This window comes from Nerophis ophidion, unplaced genomic scaffold, assembly GCF_033978795.1.
Source record: "Nerophis ophidion isolate RoL-2023_Sa unplaced genomic scaffold, RoL_Noph_v1.0 HiC_scaffold_40, whole genome shotgun sequence".
NCBI lineage: Eukaryota > Metazoa > Chordata > Actinopteri > Syngnathiformes > Syngnathidae > Nerophis > Nerophis ophidion.
In genome coordinates this window covers 339,332-358,891 of record NW_026906962.1, presented here as the reverse complement: position 1 = coordinate 358,891, position 19,560 = coordinate 339,332, and the positions used below count along the sequence as shown (strand labels likewise).

General features: G+C 37.7%; 3 protein-coding genes across 4 annotated transcripts in view; 1 reads left to right on the top strand and 2 right to left on the bottom strand.

Annotated features, from left to right (window-relative positions):
- LOC133546744 (gastrula zinc finger protein XlCGF8.2DB-like) overlaps positions 1 to 19,560 on the bottom strand; it is a 458,486-nt gene that overhangs the window by 245,204 nt on the left and 193,722 nt on the right. The window lies entirely within an intron of this gene.
- LOC133546732 (gastrula zinc finger protein XlCGF57.1-like) overlaps positions 1 to 19,560 on the bottom strand; it is a 270,564-nt gene that overhangs the window by 64,255 nt on the left and 186,749 nt on the right. The gene's annotated exons all lie outside the window — the stretch shown is intronic.
- Positions 15,877 to 19,560, top strand: part of LOC133546731 (oocyte zinc finger protein XlCOF22-like) — a 56,582-nt gene continuing 52,898 nt past the window's right edge. The window contains exon 1 of the mRNA XM_061892534.1: positions 15,877 to 16,302. Within this exon, the coding sequence (XP_061748518.1) occupies positions 16,200 to 16,302 (103 nt within the window). The 5' untranslated portion in view covers positions 15,877 to 16,199. The remainder of the gene's footprint in view (positions 16,303 to 19,560) is intronic.

Below are 19,560 nucleotides of genomic sequence, written 5' to 3'. Positions count from 1 at the left end.
ATAAAATAAGCCACTGGGAACTGATTTTTGTTGGTTTTAACTCTTCTGAAATTGTGATAATGTTACCCTTTAATATGAATGTATATTTGATGTTGTATGTAGTGCTTCTCATCTTCTACTGTTATATGTTGTCCTGGAGTTACTTATTAAGTTGTGTGCATGTATATATCATGTATCATGCTACTATTTTATTTGATTTTCTCATTGTCATCTTTATTTTCACTTGGGGGTTTTTTTCACACATTTTCTTTCATTGCATTTTATTGATGTTATTATCCAATTAAAAGTATGAATGAATAAAATATTTCACAAAATGTGGACTCTAGTAGATTAGCAGCATTGTTACATCATTGATTGATTGTTTGATTGATACTTTTATTAGTAGATTGCACAGTACAGTACATATTCCGTACAATTGACCACTAAATGGTAACACCACAATAAGTTTTTCAACTTGTTTAAGTCGGGGTCCACGTTAATCATTTCATGGTAAATCAATGTTAACTCCTGCAAAACATCAACAAAGAAGAAAAAGGCTGAAGTTAGCAACACATCACTGAACTTTAGAGCCATCGTGAGTGGAGTTGCTTGTTTTTATTGCTGCATTTGTACTTATTTCACCTCACATCTTCACTTTCAACCCTAAAGTCTTCTTCAAATATATTGCTGTATGCTTCTAAGATTGATGTTTATGATGTGTGTGTAGTCTGTGGAAAGGGTTGTTGTCCCTTGTGGATCAATTTGTTCACTTGAACAGATACATCATCATCATCATCATCATCATCATCATTATCAAAATACAGATTTAAGTACTGTATTAGAGTGCCTCTTGTAGTACTCCAACTCGCCACACTGAGAAGCGGGGGCGATTGTGAGCTAGCAGATGCATGTTGCTATCATGTTTTATCAGCGAGGAAGACAGCATTTGTGTTTACTTTTTTGTCAGATCCAAGTTGTATTGCTCCGCTGAATAAATGAATCACTATGGCTGCCAATATGGAGGATTTTATATACACACACATATATATATATATATATATATATATATATATATATATATATATATATATATATATATATATATATATATTTAAAGGCCTACTGAAATGAGATTTTCTTATCCAAACGATGTGTCATACTTGATCATTTCACGATATTGCCATATTTTTGCTGAAAGGATTTAGTAGAGAACATCCACGATGAAGTTCGCAACCCTTGCTTGCTAAGAGAAAAGCCTTGCCACTACTGGAAGTCACAGACGATGACGTCACATGTTGATGGCTCCTCACATCCTCACATTGATTTTAATGGGAGCCTCCAACAAAAACAGCTATTTGGACCGAGAAAACGACAATTTCCCCATTAGTTTGAGCGAGGATGAAAGATTTGTGTTTGAGGATATTGATAGTCACGGACAAGAAAAAAAAAACAATTTAAAAAAATAAAACGCGATTGCATTGGGACGGATTCAGATGTTTTTAGACACATTTACTTGGATAATTCTGGAAAATCCCTCATCTTTCTATTGTGTTGCTAGTGTTTTAGTGAGTTTAACAGTACCTGATAGTCAGAGGTGTGTGTTCACGGGTGTGTTGACGCCAGTGTCTCAGGGAAGTCGACGGCTGCTTTATGGGCGGCACAAGCTGACCTAAGAAGAGACTTTTTACCACAATTTTCTCACCGAAACCTGCTGGTTGACATTCGGTCGGGATCCATGTTCGCTGTGATCCATAGTAAAGTTTCACCTCTGTGAATTTTAAACAAGGAATCACCGTGTGTTTGTGTGGCTAAAGGCTACAGTTTCCCAACTCCATCTTTCTACTTTGACTTCTCCATTATCAATTGAACAAATTGCAAAAGATTCAGCAACACAGACGTCCAAAATACTGTGTAATTATGCCGTTAAAGCAGACGACTTTTAGCTGTGTGTGTGCGCAGCGCTCATATTTCCTAACAGTCTGTGACGTCAAGCGTACACGTCATCATTACGCGGCGTTTTCAGGAAAAAACTCGCGGGAAATTTTAAATTGCAATTTAGTGGCCGTATTGGCATGTGTTGCAATGTTAATATTTCATCATTGATATATAAACTATCAGATTGCGTGGTGGCTAGTAGTGGCTTTCAGTAGGTCTTTAGGTCGGGGTCTGATCATGACTAGTCATTGATATTGACACCTAAATCTCCCCCTTGTGGTGGAAAATGTTAACAGTCATAACTTCCTTCCACATTCTCCAATCTTCCTGATTTGTTTTAAGATGGGTGAAGATCATCGTCATTCTACATCCTGTGCGCAAATTCAAAATGACATTTTTCATACTCAGCACATTTTCTAACATAATCTTGTTAATATGCTCAATAAGGTTCTATTCAAATGTAATACAAGTAATACGTAAGACTTTTATTGCACACTTAAGGAGATAAGTTTCCAGGTGAAAAAGATGCCACCTCACTAAAAACATTAATTGTTTATCAATTTATTTTCCATGAATTAATTTAGATCCAGAACACACATTGTTATATATCTTAATATATTATAATCATGACTATAATTGAATGTAAGTTTGTGTAAAATATTTTCACACAACAAAGTGTGAATACATGTTGTAAAGTGTGGGCTTGAGTTATAATTGATATAATACAATTAGGTATGGCAAATGCATTTTGTTTACTTGCCAACTATTCAAATTATATTTAATATACATATTTGTATAATGTCATGTAATATGACTTCAACATTATTTTTGTTAAAATAAGACTTTATTTGCTAGCCAGTTCTACTTCTGAGTATTTATTTATTTTGTTATTGAACAATTAAACACACATAAACAATGTTTGGACACATTAAGGTACTTTCAATACAATATGAGTCAATGTTTTTTCAATATTTTACTCAGCAATATAAAAAAAACATCACATTAAATCCAATCCTCTTACAAACAAAACCTGTTAAAGAAAGTAAAAGTAAATATGAGAGACCATTCGAATAAGATTCAAATAAAATATATATAAATAAATGATAAACTTATATTATTTCAGTAAATATAATAAAGGCTTTTTCTATTTTGTACAATCTTCCAAGATTGAATTAATAAATTCAAATCATTAACACAACGTTAGAATTTGAATTTCACTTTAAGAAAGACACTTTTGTGTATGAGAGCAAATGTTTCACACTTTTTAAAAATGTATATAAATTCACGACACGATCGATCCACGCATGCGCGAAGAGTACGTCACTTCCTGTACTTACAATTTGTTTTATGTCAGAGTTCGTGCGACATCACGTTCTGTGATATTTCAATGTTTTATTAATGTTTTGTATGAAAATAGTTGATCTAGGAGTAAAAAGGAACAACGATAAAAACACGTGGTATCAGGCAGTAATATCGCTACAATTTCTAGCACTTTCACTCTTGTCATTGCAATAAATGTCGCACGGGGGCGCCACTGAACCCCAACATTAAAGCTTTGTTTGATATACTTTGAATTTATTTTTGAAAAACAAGACACTCTTTTATGTCACATTGTTGTTCAAATACATATTACCGGTTATAAAAGCATGGTAACAGTGACAGCAGGCAATATCTTATATAGAGCTACCTCTTCGTCCACTCGGCTGTGACGTCATTCCCAGCTTCCGGTGTAAACGGAAGGCAGCAGAAAATCGTTAGAAGGCAGAACCTTTCTTTCCAAAGCAGAAAGTATCTCCAGGCTTACGTATGCAGCTATTTACTAATACTGGTTGACTTTATTTGGAAAAACACAATTCATTATATTAATAAATCAGTTGTAATGAACAATTACAATCAGGGTGGTCTAAACTTTCTTGACTTCACTACACTAAACAACACCTTTAAAATTAATTGGATAAGACACTACTTGAAAGACCCTACCTCAATTTGGAACTTTATTTCTCATCATGTATTCTCTAACCTTGGAGGCCTAACATTTTTGCTATTGTGTAATTCTAACATTGACAGGATTCCTGTTGCACTCTCAAACTTCCACAAACAAGCCCTTCTAGCATGCTCTCTTGTATACAAGCACCACTTCTCACCTACCAAATATTTCATCTGGAACAATAAAGACATATGTTACAAAAGGAAATCTCTTTTCCTCAACAATTGGTTTAACAATAACATTATTTTTGTGAGTCAGCTTTTCAATAAGGAAGGTCAACTTTTTAATTACCAAGAATTTCTCAACCATTTTAAGATACCTGTGACTCCCAAACAATTTTCCATTGTATTTGATGCCATCCCAACACCTGTTATTATGTTGTACATTCCAACACCTGTTATTATGTTGTACATTCCAACACCTGTTATTATGTTGTACATTCCAACACCTGTTATTATGTTGTACATTCCAACAGGTGTTATTATGTTGTACATTCCAACACCTGTTATTATGTTGTACATTCCAACAGGTGTTATTATGTTGTACATTCCAACACCTGTTATTATGTTGTACATTCCAACACCTGTTATTATGTTGTACATTCCAACAGGTGTTATTATGTTGTACATTCCAACACCTGTTATTATGTTGTACATTCCAACACCTGTTATTATGTTGTACATTCCAACACCTGTTATTATGTTGTACATTCCAACACCTGTTATTATGTTGTACATTCCAACACCTGTTATTATGTTGTACATTCCAACACCTGTTATTATGTTGTACATTCCAACACCTGTTATTATGTTGTACATTCCAACAGGTGTTATTATGTTGTACATTCCAACAGGTGTTATTATGTTGTACATTCCAACAGGTGTTATTATGTTGTACATTGCAACACCTGTTATTATGTTGTACATTCCAACAGGTGTTATTATGTTGTACATTCCAACACCTGTTATTATGTTGTACATTCCAACACCTGTTATTATGTTGTACATTCCAACACCTGTTATTATGTTGTACATTCCAACACCTGTTATTATGTTGTACATTCCAACACCTGTTATTATGTTGTACATTCCAACACCTGTTATTATGTTGTACATTCCAACAGGTGTTATTATGTTGTACATTCCAACAGGTGTTATTATGTTGTACATTCCAACAGGTGTTATTATGTTGTACATTGCAACACCTGTTATTATGTTGTACATTCCAACAGGTGTTATTATGTTGTACATTCCAACACCTGTTATTATGTTGTACATTCCAACAGGTGTTATTATGTTGTACATTCCAACACCTGTTATTATGTTGTACATTCCAACAGGTGTTATTATGTTGTACATTCCAACACCTGTTATTATGTTGTACATTCCAACAGGTGTTATTATGTTGTACATTCCAACACCTGTTATTATGTTGTACATTCCAACAGGTGTTATTATGTTGTACATTGCAACACCTGTTATTATGTTGTACATTCCAACAGGTGTTATTATGTTGTACATTGCAACACCTGTTATTATGTTGTACATTCCAACAGGTGTTATTATGTTGTACATTCCAACACCTGTTATTATGTTGTACATTCCAACAGGTGTTATTATGTTGTACATTCCAACACCTGTTATTATGTTGTACATTCCAACAGGTGTTATTATGTTGTACATTCCAACAGGTGTTATTATGTTGTACATTCCAACAGGTGTTATTATGTTGTACATTCCAACAGGTGTTATTATGTTGTACATTCCAACACCTGTTATCATGTTGTACATTCCAACAGGTGTTATTATGTTGTACATTCCAACAGGTGTTATTATGTTGTACATTCCAACAGGTGTTATTATATTGTACATTCCAACAGGTGTTATTATGTTGTACATTCCAATACCTGTTATTATGTTGTACATTCCAACAGGTGTTATTATGTTGTACATTCCAACACCTGTTATTATGTTGTACATTCCAACAGGTGTTATTATGTTGTACATTGCAACACCTGTTATTATGTTGTACATTCCAACAGGTGTTATTATGTTGTACATTCCAACACCTGTTATTATGTTGTACATTCCAACAGGTGTTATTATGTTGTACATTCCAACACCTGTTATTATGTTGTACATTCCAACAGGTGTTATTATGTTGTACATTCCAACACCTGTTATTATGTTGTACATTCCAACAGGTGTTATTATGTTGTACATTCCAACACCTGTTATTATGTTGTACATTCCAACAGGTGTTATTATGTTGTACATTGCAACACCTGTTATTATGTTGTACATTCCAACAGGTGTTATTATGTTGTACATTGCAACACCTGTTATTATGTTGTACATTCCAACAGGTGTTATTATGTTGTACATTCCAACACCTGTTATTATGTTGTACATTCCAACAGGTGTTATTATGTTGTACATTCCAACACCTGTTATTATGTTGTACATTCCAACAGGTGTTATTATGTTGTACATTCCAACAGGTGTTATTATGTTGTACATTCCAACAGGTGTTATTATGTTGTACATTCCAACAGGTGTTATTATGTTGTACATTCCAACACCTGTTATCATGTTGTACATTCCAACAGGTGTTATTATGTTGTACATTCCAACAGGTGTTATTATGTTGTACATTCCAACAGGTGTTATTATATTGTACATTCCAACAGGTGTTATTATGTTGTACATTCCAACACCTGTTATTATGTTGTACATTCCAACAGGTGTTATTATGTTGTACATTCCAACACCTGTTATTATGTTGTACATTCCAACAGGTGTTATTATGTTGTACATTCCAACACCTGTTATTATGTTGTACATTCCAACACCTGTTATTATGTTGTACATTCCAACAGGTGTTATTATGTTGTACATTCCAACAGGTGTTATTATGTTGTACATTCCAACAGGTGTTATTATGTTGTACATTCCAACAGGTGTTATTATGTTGTACATCCCAACAGGTGTTATTATGTTGTACATTCCAACAGGTGTTATTATGTTGTACATTCCAACAGGTGTTATTATATTGTACATTCCAACAGGTGTTATTATGTTGTACATTCCAATACCTGTTATTATGTTGTACATTCCAACAGGTGTTATTATGTTGTACATTCCAACAGGTGTTATTATGTTGTACATTCCAACAGGTGTTATTATGTTGTACATTCCAACAGGTGTTATTATGTTGTACAGGGCTTACACACCTCCTCTTTCTGCTGTAAAAATTGTGAATGATCCACTTGACACTCCTGTGGGGAAACTTTGCTTTGATAAAAAAAAGAAAAATCCGCAGCTTATTCCAAAATGATTGTGTGTCTGTCTCCTATGTAATTTCCCTCTGGAATAATGTTGTAAATGACATCTGTTGGGTCAAAACGTGGTCCCTTCCTAACAGGTATTTACTTCCCAACAAAGTCAAAGAGATATCATTTAAAATCATCCATCGCTATTACCCTGTAAAGACTGTGATGGTTAAATAGAAGAAGGACATTGATGTTATGTAACATGCACCCAGAGACTGTTAACCACTTGTTTTATACTTGTGAAAACACTCCATCACTATGGCAGGCATCTGTCGCTTCATCCTGGACAATATTTATGACAAATTTGTGCTTTACTTTAAAGATGTAATTTTTGGTTTTACACTTTATGAACAGAAATTTGAAAAGGAATTCTACCTTTGCAAGCTCATTATTTTATTGGCTAAGTTTTATATTCATAAATGTAAGTTTCTTAATACCCGACCTATCTTTTGTGCCTTTAAAAAAGATTTTGAACTTTACATTAAAACACTCTCTACCTCTAACAACAAAAAAAGCTGTGAAAACGATGATGCTGTGTTCCAAATTTAAGTTATTTAATGAATCTGAATGAACCTATGGCTTTGCACTTTGTTTATTATATATATATATATATTTGTTTATATTCTATTTTTGTTATTTTGAATTTACAACCCCCTGGCACTGTTTTGTACTGTTTTCATAATGTTTTATAATGTTTTATATTGTTGCTTGGCTTACTGTTTGTAATTGTTGAAATGTATGAATAAAAATTTAAAAAAAAAAAAAGGAAGGCAGCAGAACAGAGCAGTACAGCTTTGTAACGTCAAGTGTGCCAACTGTCGTGAAAGCACATGGACTGAGAAAGACGTGAGCAGGACGCTAATAAGTAGTGATGGGTTGATGAGGCTTCATGTATCGTTTGGACACATTGCAAAACTGTATTGATACTGTGTCAATGCTGTGTCACTAAATAATGACATCTGCTGGACAGTAAAAATCTCTACAGGCAGTACATCTAAGAAGGACAGCTCCAGACTTGAGAAACTGATCAGGCGGGCCGGTTCTACAATGGGAATATAACTGGACTCACTGGTGAGGGTGGCAGAGAAGAGGACTGTGGACAAACTAGTGAGCATCCTGGATGATGCCAGTCACCCTCTGCATAGCATTATCAGCAGCCAGAGGAGCCTGTTCAGTTCTAGACTGCTTCATCCCAAGTGCAGGACTAATAGACTCAAAAACTCCTTTGTCCCACACGCCATTAGACTGTACAACTCCTCTCTGGGGCGGGGGGCGGGGGGTACTAGGATGACAGGGGATGCAAAACATTAACAGTGCAATACGTTTCTTCACGGTGGCAGAGGGGTTAGTGCGTCTGCCTCACAATACGAAGCTCCTGCAGTCCTGGGTTCAAATCCAGGCTCGGGATCTTTCTGTGTGGAGTTTGCATGTTCTCCCCGTGAATGCGTGGGTTCCCTCCGGGTACTCCGGCTTCCTCCCACTTCCAAAGACATGCACCTGGGGATAGGTTGATTGGCAACACTAAATGGTCCCTAGTGTGTGAATGTGAGTGTGAATGTTGTCTGTCTGTCTGTGTTGGCCCTGCGATGAGGTGGCGACTTGTTCAGGGTGTACCCCGCCTTCCACCCGATTGTAGCTGAGATAGGCGCCAGCGCCCCCCGCGACCCCACAAGGGAATAAGCGGTAGAAAATGGATGGATGGATGGACGTTTTCATAACATGGTCACTACTGCCTACTTTGTCTTGTTATATTCTTATTTTACTGTTATATTGTTATTCCCATTGTTGCTTTTTAGTTTTTATTCTCATTGTAATATTTCTCTTTTTTGTTTCCATTTAAACCCCCATTATTTACTTTTTACTTATATTTAAATTGATCTTAACTCTGTACACTGCTGCTGGAATTTTAATTTTCCTGAAGGAACTCTCCTGAAGGAATCAATGAAGTACTATCTATCTATCTATCTATCTATCTATCTATCTATCTATCTATCTATCTATCTATCTATCTATCTATCTATCTATCTATCTATCTATCTATCTATCTATCTATCTATCTATCTATCTATCTATCTATCTATCTATCTACTTGTGGACTGGGATTTTTTTTTAACATGCGCACTGAATACGCACTGTTGATCGATTGATTGAAACTTTTATTTATTAGTAGATTGCACAGTTCAGTACATATTCCGTACCATTTACCACTAAATAGTAACACCCCAATAAGTTTTTCAACTTGTTTAAATCGGGGTCCACGTTAAGCAAGTCATGGTAAAAAGTAACTGGGGGCGAGCTGGACTCGAACAACCGCCCTATGGGATTCAATATGAACACTTGTGGTCCTTCACTCTACCAACTCAGCTACCGGAGAAATCAGTTACTGTTGTGTTTTAATGTAATTAATAGGATGGTTGTGTGGGCGGGACAATACCGGAGAGTCTCCAGTGGAGACTTAATGAAACGACAAGAAAATGAACACAAATACCTTTTTTTCCGATATATGATCAAAATATTCCCAGACGGCGGAAATGATCTCCGACGACGATAAATGGCAAAAAAAAAAAAAAAAGCGACAGAAGTGCGGCGATTCTGTTGGCAGCAGCATCTCCTAAAAACCAGGTCTTGATTCGACAAGTTTGTCAAATTATCGGCCCATTTCCAAATTACCTTTTGTGTCAAACATTTTGGAGAAATGTGTTCTGGCACAACTGCAGCCTTTTTAGATGAAAATAGCACTTTCGATCCATTTCAGTCTGGATACAAAGCTTTGCACAGTACTGAATCTGCACTTTTAAAGGTTTTTAATGACTTGCTTTTAATGTCTGATTCTGGCAGCTCTGCCATTTTAGTGCTTTTAGATCTTACAGCTGCCTTTGACACAGTCGACCACACAATTCTTTTAGACCGCCTGAGAGACTGTGTGGGTGTCAGGGGGACTGCGTTACAGTGGTTCAGATCTTACCTGTCTGAGAGGTCCTTCTCTGTCAGGCTGGGGGACGCCACCTCCTCTTCTGCCCCGCTTTACTGTGGTGTCCCCCAGGGCTCTATTTTAGGCCCCATCCTGTTCGCTCTTTATTTCCTTCCTCTTGGAGATATTTTTAAGAAACATGGAGTGTTTTATCACTTTTATACAGATGACTGCCAAATTTATATGCCAATTTCAAAAAGCCACGGCCCCCTGACACCCCTTCTTAACTGTCTATGTGACGTCAAGGCTTGGTTAGCCCAGAATTTTTTAATAATGAATGAGGGAAAAACGGAAATTTTAGTTTTTGGTCCGGCCCTCACTGACTTGGGACCATTGCAAAATGATGTGCGTCCCAAAGTTACCAGCCTTGGCGTCACTATACACAGCCATTTTAAACCTCACACACAAGTCAATGGCGTTTTAAAATCGTGTTTTTATCACCTTCGTCTTTTAGTAAAGGTTAAACCGTTTTTATTTTTTAACCTTTTTGAAGAAGTCCTGCATGCTTTTATTTGAAGTGGCCTGGACTACTGCAATGCACTTTATGCTGGCATTAGCCAAAAGCTCTCTCCCCGGTTGCAGTTAGTCCAGAAGGCGGCAGCAGGACTTTTAACAGGGGCCAGGAAACGCCAGCATATAACCCCAATTCTTCAGAGTTGCACTGGCTCCCTGTTCATTTTAGAATTGATTTTAAAACATTGCTGTTTGTTTTTAAATCTTTACATGGACTGGCACCTCAATATATCTCGGACTTCATCCAAATTTACATTCCTGCGCGCGCTCTGAGGTCCGAGAGCCAGTTCCAGGTCGTGGTGCCCAAGACCAGACTTAAGACCAGGGGAGACAGGGCCTTTTCTGTGGTCGGCCCTAAGCTCTGGAACACTCTGCCCCTCCATGTTCAAACTGCTTCCACAGTGGAGTGTTTTAAGTCTCGTCTTAACACCCACTTTTATTCTTTGGCTTTTAACACTACGTGAGTTGTGTGGTCCTCTGTCCTCTGTTGTCCTCTGTGTTTTTTATACATTTTGATTTCTATTTTACTGTTTTAATTGCTTTTACCCTTTAAAATTGTTTTTAATCATATTTTGTTTTTATATTGTTTTTATATTGGTTTTATATTTATTTATTTTGTGTTTTTATTCAGTCATTGGTGGAACATAAAATAGTTTTTTTAATATTGTTTTTAACATGGCTGTGCAGCACTTTGGAAACGTTCTTGTTGTTTAAATGTGCTATATAAATAAAGTGGATTGGATTGGATTGGATTGACAAAGATTGAGAGAAAAGTTGAGAATAAAAGTAAAAATAGGGAGAAAAGGAGAGAATGAAGGTGAAAACAGATAGAAAATGAGAGAAAGAAGGTATAGAGTATGAATATTAAATACAATCAGGTGAGCAGATACCTCAGCTGGGACGAGTTATCTAATCACCTGTTTCCTTTATCAGCAGCGTTGGAAACCATGAGAGGGGCTGGCGATTGAGGAGTGAGAGCCAGACGAAGGAGATCAGGAAAAACGCATGTCATTGAGAGCTGAAAAGCTGAAAGAGACATTGAGCACAAAAATAAATTGTAAACAAATAAAAAGTGTGTAACCACTGAACCAGGCGTGGTGTTTCCGTGGAGGGAATGGAGGATCCAGGACGAGGATCTCCACAGGGCTATATAAATAAACATTGATTGACATTGATTGATTGATATTTGTAGTTGCTCAGATGGATGGTGGATGGACTGTGTTGGTAAAGCTTGGCTTGACTGCTGCTGTGTGAGGGGTTGATAGTCTTGAGCCTGGGGGTTGAGAGTGACTGCTGGTTCCTTGGTTCTTTTTAAGTAGGAGCTCATGCCATCAGATGCTGTATGTGAGGAAGCATGAAGGCTGGAAGCTTTTAAAGCTGCTAATTTTGCATCAGCAGCTGCCAATTGAGCATCCAGGTCCATCATTTCCTTTTTCTTTCTGATTCTTTCCCTCTCCTCTTCCAATTTCTTTTTGATCTTTTCCTCCTCCTCTTCCAAGGCAGCGAGGGCAGCCCTGTCGGCCTCTGCCTGTCTGCGAACTGAGGAGGTTCTAGAATTACTAGAACCAGACCGTGTGTGACTCCCATGTGATTTGTGACTTATATTACTAATGCTGTCATTTGGATTAATTTCGTTTTGGAAATCCTCCATATTTTCCAAGGTTGGTGTTTTTATCCAGGTGTTAACATGCTCAATGAATTCATGTAGATTGATTAATTTGGCTTTGTACCATATGTCGTGATTGATTTGGTCCTCTGTTGGTAGAATTGGTAGGAGGGATGTGTGTGCACTTGCGGTTTCCTTTATAACATTGAGATATTTGGTGAAAGCAGATTGCACGTCCATTTTGTCCGCTCCATTTTCCATCATTTCCATGATATGTTTCTGCATGTTGCTTGCCTTGTTTAATTTAGATCTCCTCTCCTTCTCAACTGTTTCAATTCTGTGCATTAGGGCTTTTGGTGTCATTTTCACTGTGCGTTTTTTTACATCAGATGTTTGATCTGTGTCATACTTGCCAACCTTGAGACCTCCGATTTCGGGAGGTGGGGGGTGGGGGTGGGGGGCATCGTCGGGGCGGGGCGTGGTTAAGAGGGAAGGAGTATATTTACCGCTAGATTCATAGATTTACCAAGTCAAGTATTTCATATCAATCAATCAATCAATCAATCAATCAATCAATCAATCAATGTTTATTTATATAGCCCTAAATCACTCGTGTCTCAAAGTGCTGCACAAACCACAACACAAAACACCACATATATATATATATATATATATATATATATATATATATATATATAAAATACATACTTGAATTTCAGTGTTCATTTATTTACACATTTACACACACACAACACTCATCTACTCATTGTTGAGTTAAGGGTTGAATCGTACATCCTTTTTCTAACCATATGCATGTACAGTAGATGGCAGTATTGTCCTGTTTAAGAGTTTCACAACAATGCTGTTTGGCAGACGAACTGCTTTACGGTAGACGAAAACGGACTGCTGTTGTTGTATGTTGTTTTACCGCGCTGGGAGGACGTTAATGAAACTGCCTAACAATAAACCCACATAAGAAACCAATAACTCGCCCTCGATCATTTTACAGTTATAACATCATTGGGCAGACACGCTCTTTATACACGTCACTCAGGTCCGCATGGAGCTGGAGGGGGCGTGGCCTCCAGCTCCGCCTCAATTTCGGGAGAAAATTGTCCCAGGAGGTTTTCGGGAGAGGCGCTGAATTTCGGGAGTCTCCCGGAAAATCCAGGAGTGTTGGTAAGTATGATCTGTGTCCACCTGTTTTTCCATCTCTGCAGGTTGTGACTGATTTTCAATCATTTCTGACAGTTCAGCCTGTGAGGGTTCCATTTGACCTTTAATTGTATCACACATTGAATGCGTTACTTTTGATTCCACTAACACATGATCATGCATTTCCAAAGCATTGTATTTTCCTTTCCCAGGATCCATGATTATGCACAACCCACAATTCAAAATCAGATCAAATATATGGAAACCTTGTTAATGTCACTCAAAACACCAAACATCAAAACTGCAATTATTCATTTGCATTTGTTCAAACCAAAACCTCACCCACGAATGGGCTTGCACAAGGAATCATAAAACACCACCTTGTATTTTAAATGTACCCACGAACGGGTTGCAATCATGCACAACATCTCCTGGAAAATACCCACTATCGGGTTCAATAACATTGAATATTAACCACCAATGTATTGGATTTTTTGTTGCTGTCTTTGTGTGCACACACTGTTATATGGCCATATATTACATACCTTTACTTCATGCTGGCCTGTGACTTTGTTCTTGTCTTCAAAAGATTTTCTTCGAAAAGAGTTCCATATCTTTGAAAAGAGTACACAACTTCAAACAGCGCTGCTCAGCTGTCGCTCCAAAGTGATATCTGTTTGTCGAGACATTATGTATTTTGCATCTAAAGGTCGGAGGTTCTGATGATAGTGAAAGCTAAGAGATGAACAATGTCTCCCTCGTTCAGAATACGCAAATTCACACTTATTTAGTTAGTTCTCAAATAAAAATTTGAGTTTTTGCCCCATTTGAGAAAAATCCCTCAGAGTATTTTACTATTTCTTTTTTTTTAACTTAAGTGAAATGCTTTAAAAATAGAATGTGAGGTTACAGTGCACTTGACCTTAACATATATAATAATCATAGTTTGAGTTTGTGCCAAATTTTAGGAAAATCTATCAAATAATTCTTGAGATATGGCTTTAACAATGTGCTAAGTTAAGACAAAATAATAAAAACAAATATATAAAAAAATACCCAAAACCTGCTGTGACATTGTTTTGTTCATGTAAACATTGTTTTATACCATATTGTGTACAGATTCTAAACTGTAATACAGTTTTTGGTGTATTTCCATTTTTCGTCATTATTCGATATTTTGATTGTTGTCAGCCATTTTGGGCCAAAGTGTTCTTTATTTTATTTTATTTCTTTACTTCCTCTTACAACAAATTATCTGCTGAAAATTTTAATGTATAAAACATTATTGTTAAGCAAAATGTACCATGTGTATGTTCAATTGTACAGGTTGCTATTCACTTACTTTGAAGCATTTTTTTTTTCATTTGTTTTGTATGTTTCATGGTTTAAATTCAAATTAAAGTATACCAATGCTAAAATACCTGTATCAAATGTTAGGTATATGCATTAATGTCAATTTGTTAGAGAGAGTCTGTTTCCAGAAGGAATATAAATATATTTACAAGAAAAAACAGCTGCATAAGATTTTCGTTTTTTTGGCATTCCTATTTTTATATATTTATGGCTCTTAAAAAAACTGCCAGGATATTTTGCGGAGAACGTTTAACCTAATGTCCACAATGGCATTGTGTAGGCAAAAAAAGAGTAGTGCCCAGACGTGGGAACGAAAATCACTTTCTAGCCACTTTTTCCTGGTTCACCTTATGGCCTATAACTAAGAGTTTCCCGCTTGTCTCCAACCTTTCCTCCATGCATTTCTGAGAGTGTGTGCCTCACCGACACTCTGCTGTTAACAGGCGGCCTTTGTCTTTTGAGGCCTCCAATAAATACTAAAACAAAAAGGTATTCTCTGAACATTTCTTCTTAAATAGATTATTGCATTGTAAAACAACAGACACTTTACTTTTGCGTGTCCTTATGTCCCTGCAAGATGATGTTACGTTTTGGACGCATGGCTGCAATGGTTGTGATCTCTCGAATGCAGAATTTTAGAATAGAATAGAAAGTACTTTCTTGATCCCTGGTGGAAATTCAGCACCACAGTTCGCTCACAATAGGCAATAATAATTTACACCAGTAAAACCAGCAAACCAGTAATTACAGTCTGCAAATTGTGTTGTTGTTGAATGATATTTATCAGATTTAAAGTCAAATACAGTTGATATACATGTCTGTCTATCTGTGTTGGCCCTGCGATGAGGTGGCGACCTGTCCAGGGTGTACGCCGACTTCCGCCTGAATGCAGCTGAGATAGGCTCTAGCACACCCCGCCATCCCTAAAGGGACACACAGTCGATAAAGGGATGGATGGATCATTAGTGGCCGTGATTTTTTGTGTAGACACCATGAAAACATACATTTAGATTGAATCGTTCATGACTTGCCCATCACGATGACTCGTTGGCCCCGCCCCTAAGTGACGCATGCGTGGAGGATATGTTCTTCGCAGCAAAGTCCTCCTTTACTCCACACACGCTTCTAAGCCTCGGCACATCTACTAACTACACTTTATTCATCCTCCGTGTCAGCATCAACTCCACTCGTCTCACTCAACTTTGGACATTATTAGGCCCGCTTAGATTGCTCCTTGTTTGAGCGCGCTAGTTAGCTTAGCATGCTAGTTAGCTTAGCTTGTTAGCCGCTAACAAAGAGACGCGGATTTGATCAACACATCGCTTAGTTAAGATCAAGTGTGAGTGTAAAGTGTTGTGATTGTGTGGAAATGTGTGAAAGAACCATAGCAGAGTACGAGGAGGAACTTTGTCCAACTAAAGAGGAGAAGGAGCGACCACATCAAAAACCTCAAGTTGTGTTACACAGAACAGGTTTGTTTACTTCTTACTCTCACATCTTTAGTAACTTTATATTTCATCATTAATATGACGTGTTTGATTAATAATTTATCAATAGGTGTACTCAGACACATGATTGTTATGGTGTTATTAATGTGATTATCAGACAGCAGTCATTTCCATTAGATAATGTTCAAATAGAGGTGATTTGGCACACTTATAATTAAAAAAACAAAAATAATGTTGTTTTTCATCAGATATGTACTAGTGTTGTATATGTGGATGGGGGCCCTGCTTTGGTAATAATGTGTACCCCTTTCAGAGATCACATTTAGTTCCACTTCAAACATTCACATGTTGCACAATGAGATGAGATGGTATAACGTGAACAGTTCTGGAATTTTCTAACTCGGGGGAAAGAACGGGATCTCGTTGGAAGCGCGATGTATGAGCAGACGCCGTTTGGGTATAACAAAATGGTGGCTGCCAATTTAGTTTACAACTTCACTACATCAGTAGTTGTCAAACCTTTTTCACCAAGTACCAACTCAGAAAATACTTGGATTTCCAAGTACCACCATCATGAACAGCATTAAAATATAGTAGCATAGTAGGCCTTAATTATTCATTAATAACAAGGAAGACACATTATTTAACAAGTATATTTAATATTTTAGTTACTGTAACATTACACACAGTTTGAACAGTAACACAGTGTTTGCATGTTGGAAAATAAAACAATGTACATAAAAAATGAAATAATATTTGGCGTACCATTAGGTGATACCCGCGTACCACTAGTGGTACACGTACCACAGTTTTAGAATCCCTGCTCGATCGGTTCAAGAAGACATGATCAATGCACGCGTGTGCAGAGACAAGGTCACTTCCATTTTATTTGTTTTACGTCAGTTATGTTCCTGCATGTTGTCACTACTATAGTTTTCCTTTTTGCAATCTTTATTTGAATAACAATTTCACATAAAAGATGACATGCTGATCATTTAAAAAATTACAGAGCTCCTAAAGGGACATAGGTACAATTTTTTTGAGATATGTATCTTGTGCGCACCAGAAACTATGATGCAGCTTCCTCAGTTGACCTCTGACCTGGTCCACAGAGATGACTAATGTTTGCGTAGAGGTGGAGGAGGAGGAGGAGGAGGAGGGGGTTGCAACCATGGCTGGGGGGGAGAAGAAAAGGGGGTGGATGCAATGAGGATTGGGGGGTGGGGAGAACAGTACTGGTTAAACCGGTTGAAGAAGTTCTTCATCTCATTGGCCCTCTCTATTGTCCCCCCTACTGCTCTGGTCTTTGTCTTGTGGCCTGTGATGGTTTTCACACCTTCCCAGACCTCCATCATGTTGTTCTGCTCCAGCTTCTTCCTGTAGCTGTCCTTAGTCTTCCTCACGCGTCCTCTCACCTCCCGCTGTGCTGCTCTCATTGCCTCCCTGTCTCCACTCCAGAAGGCAGCTTTCTTCTTGTTGAGCACAGCTTGAACCTCCTGTGTTACCCAGAGTTTGTCATTAGGGTAGCACTGAACAGTCTTAGCAGGGCAGGTCACGTCTAGGCAGAAGTTGAGGTAATCCGTAGAACAGTGAGTCTGACCATCAATGTCCTCACCATGTGGAAACTGTGTACCATTTGTCTGTCACAGAATGACATCACACTAAGATGTTCAGTGACAGTTTTCTTTAGCTATTTAGCATTTTTGTTCAGTATCAATCAATCAATGTTATTTATACAGCCCTAAATCACATTTGTCTCAAAGGGCAAAAAAAAGGCAGTACACATCTTCCAAACAAAGTGTTTGCGAGCGAAATTTTCTGAAATGTGTAGGTATATTCTTGCTATCGTTTACATTTTCAGAATGTATAATATTGTATTTTAGAGAAATGCTTTGACATTCTTGTCAGGTTCAAACACCGATGACATCTATTTGACAAGACAAGAAGCAAAGAAATCAAACAGAGACAGGATTCCATTTAGCTCATGAGGAGAAACGTCTGGGCTGCAACTTCGTACAGTTTCCCACCACGCTTTAAATAAATAAATGATAAATGGGTTGTACTTGTATAGCGCTTTTCTACCTTCAAGGTACTCAAAGCGCTTTGACACTACTTCCACATTTACCCATTCACACACACATTCACACACTGATGGAGGGAGCTGCCATGCAAGGCGCCAACCAGCACCCATCAGGAGCAAGGGTGAAGTGTCTTGCTCAGGACACAACGAGGTTGGTACTAGGTGGGATTTGAACCAGTGACCCTTGGGAGAGTGCGCACGGCCACTCTCCCAATGCGCCACGCCTCCCTTTGACGAGGGAGTTCCACGCTTCCTCTTTTATGTGGGCCTTTTCTGATTACATAGCTGCAGCTGTTTTTAAAGGGATGGGGGGGGGGTCGTAAGCAGCTTTTGCACTCGGTCGTAAACAGTTTAAAGAAATGGTCTGCTTTGTAGATCTCAGGTTAGGAAAAGGTCTTCCTGTGGCTGTCAATAGATCAAAGAAACCGACACCTCCATGTTGCATCCCATTGCAGACAGTGGAGTTTTACAAGCCTTTTGTTTGATAAGATGAAACACAGCTTTGGTCTTCTCGCAGGGGACCTGAACTCAATGGAACACAAAGTTTTTTCATAACTTCCATCCATCCATTTTCTACCGCTTATTCCCTTTTGGGGTCGCGGGGGGCGCTGAACTCATATACAATTATTCTGAAAATTTTGTTATTATTGTTAATATCATATGGAATCAGTTATTGGTCGCAGTAAAGTAGCAAATTGGGTACTTTTTAGCTCTAAAAAGGGTATTTCAACAAGTAAACAGTACAGTAGGTACTTGATTTTGATAGATGTAATGCTCATAATGCTCATAGGGACTGCGTGGCGTAGTGGGAGAGTGGCCGTGCGCAACCCGAGGGTCCCTGGTTCAATCCCCACCTAGTACCATCTTCGTCACGTCCGTTGTGTCCTGAGCAAGACACTTCACCCTTGCTCCTGATGGGTGCTGGTTTGGCGCCTTGCATGGCAGCTCCCTCCATCAGTGTGTGAATGTGTGTGTGAATGGGTAAATGTGGAAATAGTGTCAAAGCGCTTTGAGTACCTTGAAGGTAGAAAAGCGCTATACAAGAACAACCCACTTATTTTATCATAAGGGTATTCTAGTAAACTATGCAAAGATGAGATTTTTCAGTATCAAAATATTACTTGAAATCAAATTTTGGCAGCAGCAGAGTGGTTGTTTCGGTATATTTTAGCTTTGTAAAGGGTATTTCTACAAGTATACAG